At 41.3% G+C, this 16,969-nt stretch overlaps 1 protein-coding gene across 1 annotated transcript in view; it reads right to left on the reverse strand.

Annotated features, from left to right (window-relative positions):
• The window catches only part of OTOGL (otogelin like), a 158,788-nt gene that overhangs the window by 55,359 nt on the left and 86,460 nt on the right, over window positions 1-16,969 (reverse strand). Inside the window, exons 29-33 of the mRNA XM_075274539.1 lie at window positions 10,094-10,210; window positions 8,130-8,286; window positions 6,498-6,524; window positions 6,137-6,304; window positions 3,603-3,881 (exon numbers count right to left, since the gene is read on the reverse strand). Of these exons, the coding sequence (XP_075130640.1) occupies window positions 3,603-3,881; window positions 6,137-6,304; window positions 6,498-6,524; window positions 8,130-8,286; window positions 10,094-10,210 (748 nt within the window). The remainder of the gene's footprint in view (window positions 1-3,602; window positions 3,882-6,136; window positions 6,305-6,497; window positions 6,525-8,129; window positions 8,287-10,093; window positions 10,211-16,969) is intronic.

Raw genomic sequence — 16,969 nt, forward strand, 5'->3', positions numbered from 1 at the left:
AATCATAGATATTTCTAGATATGACACGCCACCCGAATTAAGCCAGTATTTTTTTTTTACGAATTTTGACACACCGAGCTTAAAAGGTTAGCCATCACCGTCCTAGGGGACTTGAGCATTGTTGTTTATTACTAGAGATGAGCGAACAGTGTTCTATCGAACACATGTTCGATCGGATATCAGGGTGTTCGCCATGTTCGAATCGAATCGAACACCACGTGGTAAAGTGCGCCAAAATTCGATTCCCCTCCCACCTTCCCTGGCGCCTTTTTTGCACCAATAACAGCGCAGGGGAGGTGGGACAGGAACTACGACACTGGGGGCATTGAAAAAAATTGGAAAAAGTCATTGGCTGCCGAAATCAGGTGACCTCCATTTTAGACGAATAGTGGATTTCAAATCCGGGTCATATGAGAATGTGAACTTTGTGACTATGAGACAGGGATAGCTGTACAGGCAGGGATAGCTAGGGATAACCTTTATTTAGGGGGGAATGTTATTAAAAATAACTTTTTGGGGCTCTATCGGGTGTGTAATTGTGATTTTTGTGAGATAAACTTTTTCCCATAGGGATGCATTGGCCAGCGCTGATTGGCCGAATTCCGTACTCTGGCCAATCAGTGCTGGCCAATGCATTCTATTAGCTTGATGAAGCAGAGTGTGCACAAGGGTTCAAGCGCACCCTCGGCTCTGATGTAGCAGAGCCGAGGCTGCACAAGGGTTCAAGCGCACCCTCGGCTCTGATGTAGGAGAGCCGAGGGTGCACTTGAACCCTTGTGCACCCTCAGCTCTGCTACATCAGAGCCGAGGGTGCGCTTGAACCCTTGTGCACACTCTGCTTCATCAAGCTAATAGAATGCATTGGCCAGCGCTGATTGGCCAATGTATTCTATTAGCCTGATGAAGTAGAGCTGAATGTGTGTGCTAAGCACACACATTCAGCTCTACTTCATCGGGCTAATAGAATGCATTGGCCAGCGCTGATTGGCCAGAGTACGGAACTCGACCAATCAGCACTGGCTCTGCTGGAGGAGGCGGAGTCTAAGATCGCTCCACACCAGTCTCCATTCAGGTCCGACCTTAGACTCCGCCTCCTCCGGCAGAGCCAGCGCTGATTGGCCGAAGGCTGGCCAATGCATTCCTATGCGAATGCAGAGACTTAGCAGTGCTGAGTCAGTTTTGCTCAACTACACATCTGATGCACACTCGGCACTGCTACATCAGATGTAGCAATCTGATGTAGCAGAGCCGAGGGTGCACTAGAACCCCTGTGCAAACTCAGTTCACGCTAATAGAATGCATTGGCCAGCGCTGATTGGCCAATGCATTCTATTAGCCCGATGAAGTAGAGCTGAATGTGTGTGCTAAGCACACACATTCAGCACTGCTTCATCACGCCAATACAATGCATTAGCCAGTGCTGATTGGCCAGAGTACGGAATTCGGCCAATCAGCGCTGGCTCTGCTGGAGGAGGCGGAGTCTAAGGTCGGACCTGAATGGAGACTGGTGTGGAGCGATCTTAGACTCCGCCTCCTCCAGCAGAGCCAGCGCTGATTGGTCGAGTTCCGTACTCTGGCCAATCAGCGCTGGCCAATGCATTCTATTAGCCCGATGAAGTAGAGCTGAATGTGTGTGCTTAGCACACACATTCAGCTCTACTTCATCAGGCTAATAGAATACATTGGCCAATCAGCGCTGGCCAATGCATTCTATTAGCTTGATGAAGCAGAGTGTGCACAAGGGTTCAAGCGCACCCTCGGCTCTGATGTAGCAGAGCCGAGGCTGCACAAGGGTTCAAGTGCACCCTCGGCTCTCCTACATCAGAGCCGAGGGTGCGCTTGAACCCTTGTGCAGCCTCGGCTCTGCTACATCAGAGCCGAGGGTGCGCTTGAACCCTTGTGCACACTCTGCTTCATCAAGCTAATAGAATGCATTGGCCAGCACTGATTGGCCAGAGTACGGAATTCGGCCAATCAGCGCTGGCCAATGCATTCTATTAGCCCGATGAAGTAGAGCTGAATGTGTGTGCTAAGCACACACATTCAGCACTGCTTCATCACGCCAATACAATGCATTAGCCAGTGCTGATTGGCCAGAGTACGGAATTCGGCCAATCAGCGCTGGCTCTGCTGGAGGAGGCGGAGTCTAAGATCGCTCCACACCAGTCTCCATTCAGGTCCGACCTTAGACTCCGCCTCCTCCAGCAGAGCCAGCGCTGATTGGCCGAATTCCGTACTCTGGCCAATCAGCACTGGCTAATGCATTGTATTGGCTTGATGAAGCAGTGCTGAATGTGTGTGCTTAGCACACACATTCAGCTCTACTTCATCGGGCTAATAGAATGCATTGGCCAATCAGCGCTGGCCAATGCATTCTATTAGCGTGAACTGAGTTTGCACAGGGGTTCTAGTGCACCCTCGGCTCTGCTACATCAGATTGCTACATCTGATGTAGCAGTGCCGAGTGTGCATCAGATGTGTAGTTGAGCAAAACTGACTCAGCACTGCTAAGTCTGCATTCGCATAGGAATGCATTGGCCAGCCTTCGGCCAATCAGCGCTGGCTCTGCCGGAGGAGGCGGAGTCTAAGGTCGGACCTGAATGGAGACTGGTGTGGAGCTATCTTAGACTCCGCCTCCTCCAGCAGAGCCAGCGCTGATTGGTCGAGTTCCGTACTCTGGCCAATCAGCACTGGCCAATGCATTTCTATGGGGAAAAGTTAGCTTGCGAAAATCGCAAACTGACAGGGATTTCCATGAAATAAAGTGACTTTTATGCCCCCAGACATGCTTCCCCTGCTGTCCCAGTGTCATTCCAGGGTGTTGGTATCATTTCCTGGGGTGTCATAGTGGACTTGGTGACCCTCCAGACACGAATTTGGGTTTCCCCCTTAACGAGTTTATGTTCCCCATAGACTATAATGGGGTTCGAAACCCATTCGAACACTCGAACAGTGAGCGGCTGTTCGAATCGAATTTCGAACCTCGAACATTTTAGTGTTCGCTCATCTCTATTTATTACATATTGCCTAAAGCTGTCTGTAATAGATCTAATACAATGACAGGCCTTGGAACCTATAATAGGTTCCTGGCTGTCATGACATATGAATATAGTCCATGATATCGCAGGGTCTCCAATTGATAACAGAATAGCCACATGGCCAGCATCTAAAGGGTTAACAGTACTATCAGGTGTTGGCTTGACAGCCCTGAAGCCTGTGTCATATTCCCTTTCTGCTTACCCATTGCATAAGTATGTTGGGTGATATTGAAGAGTTAGAGAATACCAACCTTTCTTAACTTCTTTCCCTGGCTTGTTCAGATATGTGTGTCGCAAGAAGACAAATTTTTCAAAACAACATGATTTTGTGATGCATTTGTGTTATAAGATGTTTATCCTTCTAAATGTGTCTGCATGGACACCCAGTGGTTGTGCTTTGGGTTGTACCTTGATAAGATTTTTGGTAGTGTGTTGAATTGAGAAATTGGAGTCCCCAACCAGATTCATGATAAGTTAAGTGTGGACACATGTAATTTTTAAACATTTTGATATCAAAAAGTTTTCTGTTCTACTGTTGACACTTATTAGCACTTTCTAGCTTACCTTCAATCTTGAAACCACTAGACAGTTTAAATTCTTCAGAATTGTCATATTTGGAAACTTTAACCTCTGTAACAGTAAGAACAATAAAGAACCCTTTTTTGCTGTGTAATTCAAAGGCGCTGTAGCCTGGAACCCAAAGGCCCTGGTGGTGGAAAAAAGTGGCCCTTCTTTGAAACATAGGACTGGCTTCCCATTGCTCCAGTCGTACACTGTCATTTTCTTGTACAGATAGAAAGTAATTTGGTCTTTCTGCTGACTCCAAAGATACCAGTGATAGCGCTGTAGTGAATGAGAAAAATTCTGTACATGTTATTATTTTTCTAATGGTCGGCAAAATTGAATCCTAAATATTTGTAGATGTATTCAATACTTTTTTTAAATTTGGCAGTATATAGTACTTAAGCCACTACAACCCTCCTAAATATACATGGATGAGAGTATGCAGTACCTTTATTGTTTTTAATTCAATCAAATCACATTTTCTCACCTCCATAATTTCAAACATTAGTTTTAACTCAACAACATACAAAATGCTAAAATCATTTTTACAACTTACTCTGAATTCACACTGGTGTTGGCGTGCCTTTAGAAAACTCCAACAAAAAATCCACTTAAAGGCTGTATTCACACTGAGTAACGCTGGCATTTTTTGTGCTTATTTTTGCACATAGCGCCGCGATAACGCCGCGTTAACGCCGCGCTATTTTGCAGTGGCGTTGACCGGCGTTAACACAGCGTATACGCGGCGTTAACGCGGCGCTATGTGCAAAAATAAGCACAAAAAACGCCAGCATTACTCAGTGTGAATACAGCCAAAGTCAGCAGAGAGAAAAGTCCTGCAAGGAGGTTTTTTCTCTTCACCGGTTTCAGTATAAGATTGGCAGACACCCAGCGGACCCTAGTGTGAACCTAGCGTAAGAGTTTTCAGCACTATTCTCTTTAACACTGAGGTTTATGACTTGTCAATAGGCCATGTATAAATAAAGTTGTAAGAATAAAAATAATTTTAATGGAGATGTTACTCATCCCTTCTCCAAATACCTATAATTTGTGAATTTATTGTTAGATTATTTTTATATCAATGCTGTATACTTATTGCTTTACTCTGCTCTATAATGCCACCATTCAATATATAAATATGTATTTTTTCTTTAGTTTCCAAGACTGTGGTAAAAGATGGCATGCCCCATTGGACTATCTAAAAGTATGATGATACACCGCATACTATTCATTACAATATTGTTGATGTTGAGTTTCCTGGGAACAGACTCACTTTAAAGGGAGCATTCCAATTCCCCATGCATATTTACCATATTTTTCGCTTTATACGATGCATTTTTTTTCATCCAAAGTGGTCTTATAATGCAAAGGTGTTGAAAATAAAGCTGGCACTATTATACGATCTCCACCCTTATTACACTCTGAGGTCATCGGTGTATTGTCACGTGAGTTTATGCTGCCATCATTTTGTGTCATGATGCGGACATGACTGCTGAGACCCCAATTAAAGGCCTCAACGGTCTGACGTCATTCAGGGCATTACAGTGTGTGAAGGAGCCACTATGGGACAATATACTATATGGAGGCCACTCTTAAAAATTTGTCCAGGAATTGTTTTTTTTCTATTTTCCTCCTCCAAAACGTAGGTGTGTTTTATCATTAGGCGCATTTTATAAAGCAAAAAATATGGTAATTGTCACTATCACATGAAGTAAAGAACACATTACAGTGATAAACAACATACCTTTCTTATATATGTCACTTTTACAGGTTTGGAGAATAACAACTTTGAGGTCTTATGCAGCTGAAGCAATTGGCTTGGGCCTGGGGATGGGCCTACTCCGACCACTACCATCTTCTGCCTGTGCAGTGAGAATCGAGCAGCAAGAGCAGTGTTCTGGGCCTGTCCCCATTGTACCTGCTGCCTCAATTGCATAACACTTCAAAGTTATTTTTTCTGTAAATCTATATAAATAACACACAAAATATGCAGTTTATTATTGTAATGTGCCCTGTGACATAGTAGAGGCTGAATATGCTAAGGTAGGGGGGTGAGTTGAATAGACTTAGCATAATATACAATATACCCTGTACAAATACAATTCAATATTCTTAGGTATGTTATTTTTATTTGACTATTAAGGTTTCCCAGAGAATATTATCAGCAAGTATGTGGCATAAAATCCAGGCATGGATGTGCCGAGTCCACTGAAGACTCTTTTACATGCTCTGGCTCATGGACAGATATCCAGAGCTATTCTATATAGTTCCATTGCCCAAAGCATCTGCTTAGTATTCTGAAATATAACATGCTACATTTTCTGTACTAGATAATACCCCAATGACGTCATGTTTATACAAATGTATGTAGATAAGTTCCCAATAAATCGCTACAATATATCACGTGTTTCTGTGTTAATCACTTCTTCTGTGATCAGTTAACACCACATTCATTGAATGAAGTTAATTTCAACAGAATTTCCTGAATTTTTTTGTGACAATATTATTTAAATATTTAGATTTAGAAAACTCACATAGGTCTTTATCTCTGAAAAGTCCAGGTGTTATCATGAAGTTAAACAAAACATTTCCATGTGCACTCATTCTTGGCAATGGGAAGATGTATTTGCTGGTAACATTCACACCTAATACAATTTCACTGTTGCCACAGCTAGAGAGGATAAAGGGACCTTCCCCTAGTCCTGTAAGAGAAAAAAGCAAAATACACTATAAAAACACATAAAACACAATGTCTGACAGTAGTCTGGATCCCATTTACTGTATATTGTTAAGGGTAAAGAAAAGAAATGTTATTGAAAGAAAATTGTACAAAAACTAAATATAAGTGCTTGATATATGTTAAACTTATCTGAGTTTATGTAAATCATATCTTACCTTGATTATAATATTCACAATCGTAAGCTGTAAAATATAAGGGAATGTATGTTATATACAACATTGTAAACATCAGAATATATAGTTGCATGCGCAGCATCTTCTTGGTATTAAATCGATTTCTTTATTACAATAACTTGATAGGAAATTTAGATTGCAAGACCTAATTGGGACAGTGATTGACAACATCTATGTAAAGAACTGTGCAATATGATGGCGCTATATAAATAAGTATAATAAATAAAATCCACTGGTAAACCCCATAGCAATAATACATAAGCAGGTCACTGACCAGCCGATCATATGAGCCAGGCAACCCATTCTGTGGCAAGATAAAATGAGGGACCCATTGGGTGAGTGATATGATTTACACATCAGTCCTACATGGCTAAACATTAAAAAAAAAAAAATCTCTGGAATGGGGCTTTAAGGTAATGTATAGTCCAGTGAGGTCTTTATAGAGATGAGCGAGTAATATTCGAAACTGCTGTTTTTCGAATAGCACGCTCTTATTAGAATGAATGGACACAGCCGGCGCACAGGGGGTTAAGCGGCTGGACGCCAGTACAGGCTGTGTGCCGGCTGCATCCATTCACTCCTATGGGAGTGTGCTATTCAAAATGGCAGTTTCGAATAGTACTCGCTCATCTCAACGTTCTTTAGCATAATAATGGTTAAGCAGTTTTAAAAGATGCTTGTATACTTTAGATGAATGTCAGCCAAACATGTTGGGGGAAAACAAGGGTTCATTTTAGACCTGAACCTCCAGGCTTTCCCTCCTTGACCCTTCACACTGTATACATTTGTGATTACAAGAGGGATTGTTTCCTTTCATTCTGGAGCTAATTTCTATTGCACTGGTTAGTTATTAATATATTCTAAGTGGTTGACAGCTTAATTCCTGTAGTGTAGGTAGTTGAGGAGTGAAGTATATTCTATAGTGACCTGTTACCTAAATACAGAAGTGTAGCTTACTCTAGGTTCACACCTGTGTTTGGGTTTCCATTCATGGGGTCCAATTAGGGACCCCACGAACGGAAACCTAATCTGCTTAAAAAAAGAGGTTACCTGCAGAGACCTGCAGACCCCATAGACTATAATAGGTTCCACACTGTTTCTGCCAGAAAAATGCAGACAGAAAATTCAAGACTTTTCAAGACTTGCAAGACTTTTCTCTCCACATTGTTAAAGTGGAATGATGGATGGGGTGCCCGAACGGGCAACGAGCATAGATGTGAATCCAGCCTTAAAGATCCTGATACTAAATTAGTACCAGGGTCCCACAAAAAATACAATTTCTAACATTGTTCTTAAATGGCAGAAAATGGCCTTTGGAACCCAAGAGGCTTCTTCATACAGCTGTATCAGTATAGGATCCGGAAGTTGTACCTTCTTCAGTTTAATATCAATGGCCTATCCTAAGAATAGGCCATCAATAGAAAAGTCTCAGAAAACCCCTTTAAGTTATGGGTGCCATTCAATTCATTTAAAGGGTTGTGGATAAACTAATGTTCAGAATATGATTTGGCTCACAGTGATGCTCTTCCCGATATCTATGTAATGAGTGTATTTTCAGTAATGACATTGTTGTGCGCTCGGTTTTGTTTGCTTCGTTCCTCATCAGTTACTTACGGCACATATTTGGTGATCTCCAGTGCACAGCTACACCTTGTTGACAACATTTGTGAGCATATGCCGCTATACTGGTGCACAGACATTCACAGTCTCCACCAAGATTACAATTACATGTGTCTGTATGGCAGTTCTTAACAAATGATGTCACATCAATCTGTAAAAAAAAACATATATATAGAAAGTCGATACCACAAACCATCTATTAAAAAACAGACTTTACAGTGAACTTCTGACTTGATATAAAAATATATTAAAATCACTTCTGTTTTTTCCGATCACTTTGATGAGGACACTGAGAGCAAATAATCGATATAACAGAGAATTGCAAATTCACTAGTCCTCTGATACTTTAGGCAAAGATATGTTTTAACTGTTCAAAATACATCATTTTTGCATAAAGAAATTTGAAGTAAGTGACTTTGGAAGAATCCATTAAAAATAATCTTCAGTAACAATGAATTATGAAATTATTGCCATCTAGTGTTTTTCTTACAGTGGTGCAATTTTCCCACACAGTTTGTCTTTTTGTCTATATGGCTATAGGGTAATAGTTTAAAATCAACAAGAAAAAAATGATGCACAAGAAATTCTGCTCAGATTTCTATATGGGATAAATGAAGTCAGAATGTCAATAGCAGAGAATTATCTTAAAGTGTAAAAATGCATTTATTTATTTTATCATACATCAATAGCGCAGATGAAGGGAACAAACTATGTAATAAACTTTATGAAGGAAAAGTTCTTGTTTCTTCAATTATTTGCCCCTTGCTGCCACTGATTAAATATGTACAATAGATGTCTATGGAGAGGGGGATATAAGGAGAGCTCTCCAAAGTAAAGAGAGATTTCCACAGTATAGAGAGGCAGTTCTCTTTCACAACACAACTTAGTTATCAGGAATTACTATCCAGATTTCTGACATGAATGACTCATTTAATGCTGAAGATGACTTCACATCTTTGTTTCTCCTCCCCCTCCCTCCCCATAGACTTCATTGTAAATGAATCTGTTTATGTATGGAGTACAGACATAAATCACTCAAACAATAAGTAAAGACAGGTGTAATACTTTAAGACACAGGCACTTTTCTTTATTGCAGTATATTGCAAAGTTTGTTCCCTTCACCTGCATTACTGATCTTTGAAACATAAATAAAAGTATACTTACATTTTAAAAGGAACGTGTCACTTAGTCTTTAAACCAAGTCTTTACATTAAATATATTTTTAGAATATTGTTGATGATCATAGGCCCTCTCTCACACCCAGTGTTCTACGTGCCCTCTGGTGAGCTCCTGTTTCAGAGGCCTTCCTCAGATATTTGTGTACTGGTTCATTATGTGACGAATATATGTATCACAAATTTATGTCGTATTTATGCTCTGTTTACTCTTGTCAAGCCAAGGTATCATCTGCTTATCTGACAACTTGTACCTCCCTGACCATCTGTAGCCTCATAGCCTGATGACCCTGCTGCTACTACTCTGTAATACTTTGTACCCCCTTTACTGATTCTTTACTTTATAACATGTATCGTACCCCTTCCCACTTGGCGCTGGGAGGCGCCGCTGCAGCCTCTCATTGCTGCCCCCTCACCACCCATCCCTTGAGTTACTAAATCACTGACGTTGATCTGAGCCACTTACCCTGTCCTCCCCCCACCCACCCTTTCATCTCCCCCTCTTTATTTTTCGCTTTCCTTTCCCCCATCATACTCCCTAAAACTGAAAATTATGTATAGGTTTACTCTGTTTTTCACGCCGCTGCATTTGGTTCAGTGGCAAGTCATTCATTCATTGGCTATTGTTTACCAGCTGTTTCTTGTACATCTGTAATTGCCACTTATACGTTACACGTTACATAAAGATTTGACAAAAAAATTATCAAAATTTACAGAACATTTTCTAGTTCAAACAATGAGCCAAATTGACATTGTGCTGCAAATTAATGACTGAAAACTCACCACGTTACGGCAAGGGGCAAACACATCACTGTAAAGAATAGAGCACTCCTTTTTTGCATAAGGAAATTTACTTTGATGAACTTCACAGGGTCTCATTGTTTCATTTGCACTTTTACACTACATTAAAAACACATTAATGAATAAAAACAGTAATAACATAATAACAACAACAACTATTCTTCAGGCTTCCTAGTTTCAAGTGGATTTCCAGCAATAGCATATTATTGAAGCTAAAACCTTTAGTAGAGTCATTCTGTACTTTCTGTAATGTAGATAAGCTCTTCACAAGCAAAACTAGTAAGCATGGAGGAGTGAGATATATATAAATATATATACAGTACAGACCAAAAGTTTGGACACACCATCTCATTCAAAGAGTTTTCTGTATTTGCATGACTATGAAAATTGTAGATTCACACTGAAGGCATCAAAACTATGAATTAACACATGTGGAATTATATACTTAACAAAAAATGTGAAACAACTGAAAATTAGAGATGAGCGAACAGTGTTCTATCGAACTCATGTTCGATCGGATATTAGGCTGTTCGGCATGTTCGAATCGAATCGAACACCGCGTGGTAAAGTGCGCCATTACTCGATTCCCCTCCCAGGGACAGGAACTACGACACCGGTGACGTTGAAAAAAGTAGGCAAAACCCATTGGCTGCCGAATACATGTGACCTCTAATTTAAAAGAACAGCGCCGCCCAGGTTCGCGTCATTCTGAGCTTGCAATTCACCGAGGACGGAGGTTTCCGTCCAGCTAGCTAGGGCTTAGATTCTGGGTAGGCAGGGACAGGCTAGGATAGGAAGGAGAAGACAACCAACAGCTCTTGTAAGAGCTAAATTCCAGGGAGAAGCTTGTCAGTGTAACGTGGCACTGACGGGCTCAATCGCCGCAACCCAGCTTTCCCAGGATCCTGAATGGAATACACTGTCAGTGTATTCCCGTATACCCGATATATACCCCGATACCCGTTCCAACGGTGTGCCCCCCCACCTTCACCCCAGAAATACCCTGCAAGTCCCCTAGCAATAGAATTGGGGCTATATACACCCACAATTTTTACTACTGGTATACAGTGCCATTGTCTGACTGGGAATTCAAAGAATATATTGGGAATACAAATACCCTCATTTCTTGCTACTGCCATATAGTGCCAGTGTCTGACTGGGAATTCAAAGAATATATTGGGGTTACGTGCACCCACAATTTTTACTACTGGTATACAGTGCCATTGTCTGACTGGGAATTCAAAGAATATATTGGGAATACAAATACCCTCATTTCTTGCTACTGCCATATAGTGCCAGTTTCTGACTGGTAATTCAAAGAATATATTGGGGTTACGTGCACCCACAATTTTTACTACTGGTATACAGTGCCATTGTCTGACTGGGAATTCAAAGAATATATTGGGAATACAAATACCCTCATTTCTTGCTACTGCCATATAGTGCCAGTGTCTGACTGGGAATTCAAAGAATATATTGGGGTTACGTGCACCCACAATTTTTACTACTGGTATACAGTGCCATTGTCTGACTGGGAATTCAAAGAATATATTGGGAATACAAATACCCTCATTTCTTGCTACTGCCATATAGTGCCAGTGTCTGACTGGGAATTCAAAGAATATATTGGGGTTACGTGCACCCACAATTTTTACTACTGGTATACAGTGCCATTGTCTGACTGGGAATTCAAAGAATATATTGGGGTTATAAATACCCTCATTTCTTGCTACTGCCATATAGTGCCAGTTTCTGACTGGTAATTCAAAGAATATATTGGGGTTACGTGCACCCACAATTTTTACTACTGGTATACAGTGCCATTGTCTGACTGGGAATTCAAAGAGTATATTGGGAATACAAATACCCTCATTTCTTGCTACTGCCATATAGTGCCAGTTTCTGACTGGTAATTCAAAGAATATATTGGGGTTACGTGCACCCACAATTTTTACTACTGGTATACAGTGCCATTGTCTGACTGGGAATTCAAAGAGTATATTGGGAATACAAATACCCTCATTTCTTGCTACTGCCATATAGTGCCAGATTCTGACTGGGAATTCAAAGAATATATTGGGGTTACGTGCACCCACAATTTTTACTACTGGTATACAGTGCCATTGTCTGACTGGGAATTCAAAGAATATATTGGGGTTATAAATACCCTCATTTCTTGCTACTGCCATATAGTGCCAGTTTCTGACTGGTAATTCAAAGAATATATTGGGGTTACGTGCACCCACAATTTTTACTACTGGTATACAGTGCCATTGTCTGACTGGGAATTCAAAGAGTATATTGGGAATACAAATACCCTCATTTCTTGCTACTGCCATATAGTGCCAGTTTCTGACTGGGAATTCAAAGAATATATTGGGGTTACGTGCACCCACAATTTTTACTACTGGTATACAGTGCCATTGTCTGACTGGGAATTCAAAGAATATATTGGGGTTATAAATACCCTCATTTCTTGCTACTGCCATATAGTGCCAGTTTCTGACTGGTAATTCAAAGAATATATTGGGGTTACGTGCACCCACAATTTTTACTACTGGTATACAGTGCCATTGTCTGACTGGGAATTCAAAGAGTATATTGGGAATACAAATACCCTCATTTCTTGCTACTGCCATATAGTGCCAGTTTCTGACTGGGAATTCAAAGAATATATTGGGGTTACGTGCACCCACAATTTTTACTACTGGTATACAGTGCCATTGTCTGACTGGGAATTCAAAGAATATATTGGGGTTATAAATACCCTCATTTCTTGCTACTGCCATATAGTGCCAGTTTCTGACTGGTAATTCAAAGAATATATTGGGGTTACGTGCACCCACAATTTTTACTACTGGTATACAGTGCCATTGTCTGACTGGGAATTCAAAGAGTATATTGGGAATACAAATACCCTCATTTCTTGCTACTGCCATATAGTGCCAGTTTCTGACTGGGAATTCAAAGAATATATTGGGGTTACGTGCACCCACAATTTTTACTACTGGTATACAGTGCCATTGTCTGACTGGGAATTCAAAGAGTATATTGGGAATACAAATACCCTCATTTCTTGCTACTGCCATATAGTGCCAGTTTCTGACTGGGAATTCAAAGAATATATTGGGGTTACGTGCACCCACAATTTTTACTACTGGTATACAGTGCCATTGTCTGACTGGGAATTTAAAGAGTATATTGGGAATACAAATACCCTCATTTCTTGCTACTGCCATATAGTGCCAGTGTCTGACTGGGAATTCAAAGAATATATTGGGGTTACGTGCACCCACAATTTTTACTACTGGTATACAGTGCCATTGTCTGACTGGGAATTTAAAGAGTATATTGGGAATACAAATACCCTCATTTCTTGCTACTGCCATATAGTGCCAGTTTCTGACTGGGAATTCAAAGAATATATTGGGGTTACGTGCACCCACAATTTTTACTACTGGTATACAGTGCCATTGTCTGACTGGGAATTCAAAGAATATATTGGGGTTATAAATACCCTCATTTCTTGCTACTGCCATATAGTGCCAGTTTCTGACTGGTAATTCAAAGAATATATTGGGGTTACGTGCACCCACAATTTTTACTACTGGTATACAGTGCCATTGTCTGACTGGGAATTCAAAGAGTATATTGGGAATACAAATACCCTCATTTCTTGCTACTGCCATATAGTGCCAGTTTCTGACTGGGAATTCAAAGAATATATTGGGGTTACGTGCACCCACAATTTTTACTACTGGTATACAGTGCCATTGTCTGACTGGGAATTCAAAGAATATATTGGGGTTATAAATACCCTCATTTCTTGCTACTGCCATATAGTGCCAGTTTCTGACTGGTAATTCAAAGAATATATTGGGGTTACGTGCACCCACAATTTTTACTACTGGTATACAGTGCCATTGTCTGACTGGGAATTCAAAGAGTATATTGGGAATACAAATACCCTCATTTCTTGCTACTGCCATATAGTGCCAGTTTCTGACTGGGAATTCAAAGAATATATTGGGGTTACGTGCACCCACAATTTTTACTACTGGTATACAGTGCCATTGTCTGACTGGGAATTCAAAGAATATATTGGGGTTATAAATACCCTCATTTCTTGCTACTGCCATATAGTGCCAGTTTCTGACTGGTAATTCAAAGAATATATTGGGGTTACGTGCACCCACAATTTTTACTACTGGTATACAGTGCCATTGTCTGACTGGGAATTCAAAGAGTATATTGGGAATACAAATACCCTCATTTCTTGCTACTGCCATATAGTGCCAGTTTCTGACTGGGAATTCAAAGAATATATTGGGGTTACGTGCACCCACAATTTTTACTACTGGTATACAGTGCCATTGTCTGACTGGGAATTCAAAGAATATATTGGGGTTATAAATACCCTCATTTCTTGCTACTGCCATATAGTGCCAGTTTCTGACTGGTAATTCAAAGAATATATTGGGGTTACGTGCACCCACAATTTTTACTACTGGTATACAGTGCCATTGTCTGACTGGGAATTCAAAGAGTATATTGGGAATACAAATACCCTCATTTCTTGCTACTGCCATATAGTGCCAGTTTCTGACTGGGAATTCAAAGAATATATTGGGGTTACGTGCACCCACAATTTTTACTACTGGTATACAGTGCCATTGTCTGACTGGGAATTCAAAGAATATATTGGGGTTATAAATACCCTCATTTCTTGCTACTGCCATATAGTGCCAGTTTCTGACTGGTAATTCAAAGAATATATTGGGGTTACGTGCACCCACAATTTTTACTACTGGTATACAGTGCCATTGTCTGACTGGGAATTCAAAGAGTATATTGGGAATACAAATACCCTCATTTCTTGCTACTGCCATATAGTGCCAGTTTCTGACTGGGAATTCAAAGAATATATTGGGGTTACGTGCACCCACAATTTTTACTACTGGTATACAGTGCCATTGTCTGACTGGGAATTCAAAGAATATATTGGGGTTATAAATACCCTCATTTCTTGCTACTGCCATATAGTGCCAGTTTCTGACTGGTAATTCAAAGAATATATTGGGGTTACGTGCACCCACAATTTTTACTACTGGTATACAGTGCCATTGTCTGACTGGGAATTCAAAGAGTATATTGGGAATACAAATACCCTCATTTCTTGCTACTGCCATATAGTGCCAGTTTCTGACTGGGAATTCAAAGAATATATTGGGGTTACGTGCACCCACAATTTTTACTACTGGTATACAGTGCCATTGTCTGACTGGGAATTCAAAGAGTATATTGGGAATACAAATACCCTCATTTCTTGCTACTGCCATATAGTGCCAGTTTCTGACTGGGAATTCAAAGAATATATTGGGGTTACGTGCACCCACAATTTTTACTACTGGTATACAGTGCCATTGTCTGACTGGGAATTTAAAGAGTATATTGGGAATACAAATACCCTCATTTCTTGCTACTGCCATATAGTGCCAGTGTCTGACTGGGAATTCAAAGAATATATTGGGGTTACGTGCACCCACAATTTTTACTACTGGTATACAGTGCCATTGTCTGACTGGGAATTTAAAGAGTATATTGGGAATACAAATACCCTCATTTCTTGCTACTGCCATATAGTGCCAGTTTCTGACTGGGAATTCAAAGAATATATTGGGGTTACGTGCACCCACAATTTTTACTACTGGTATACAGTGCCATTGTCTGACTGGGAATTCAAAGAATATATTGGGGTTATAAATACCCTCATTTCTTGCTACTGCCATATAGTGCCAGTTTCTGACTGGTAATTCAAAGAATATATTGGGGTTACGTGCACCCACAATTTTTACTACTGGTATACAGTGCCAATTTCTAACTAGGAATTCAAAATGCGCAAGGCTCCCGGAAAGGGACGTGGACGAGGCCGTGGGCGAGGTCGGGGGAATGGTTCTGGGGAGCAAGGTAGCAGTGAAGCCACAGGGCGTCCCGTGCCTACTCCTGTGGGGCAGCAAGCATTGCGCCACTCCACAGTGCCAGGGTTGCTTGCCACATTAACTAAACTGCAGGGTACAAACCTTAGTAGGCCCGAGAACCAGGAACAGGTCTTGCAATGGCTGTCAGAGAACGCTTACAGCACATTGTCCAGCAGCCAGTCAGACTCTGCCTCCTCTCCTCCTATTACCCAACAGTCTTGTCTTCCTTCCTCCCAAAATTCCGAAGCTTTACAGAACAATAACCCAAACTGTCCCTGCTCCCCAGAGCTGTTCTCCGCTCCTTTCATTGTCCCTCAACCTGCCTCTCCACGTCACGATTCCACGAACCTAACAGAGGAGCATCTGTGTCCAGATGCTCAAACACTAGAGTCTCCTCCATCTCCGTTCGATTTGGTGGTGGATGACCAGCAACCCACCCTCATCGACGATGATGTGACGCAGTTGCCGTCAGGGCATCCAGTTGACCGGCGCATTGTGCGGGAGGAGGAGATGAGACAGGAGTTGGAAGAGGAAGTGGTGGATGATGAGGACACTGACCCGACCTGGACAGGGGGGATGTCAAGCGGGGAAAGTAGTGTGGATGTTGAGGCAGGTGCAGCACCAAAAAGGGTAGCTAGAGGCAGAGGCAGAGGTCAGCAGCTTAGGCGAAGCCAGGCCACACCCGGAATCTCCCAAGATGTTCCAGTTCGTACCCAGCCCCGAAAAACTCCCACCTCGAGGGCACGTTTCTCGAAGGTGTGGAGTTTTTTCAAGGAATGCGCCGAGGACAGATATAGTGTTGTCTGCACAATTTGCCTCTCGAAATTGATTAGGGGCTCTGAGAAGAGCAACCTGTCCACCACTTCAATGCGCCGTCATT

Source organism: Leptodactylus fuscus, chromosome 5, assembly GCF_031893055.1.
Source record: "Leptodactylus fuscus isolate aLepFus1 chromosome 5, aLepFus1.hap2, whole genome shotgun sequence".
NCBI lineage: Eukaryota > Metazoa > Chordata > Amphibia > Anura > Leptodactylidae > Leptodactylus > Leptodactylus fuscus.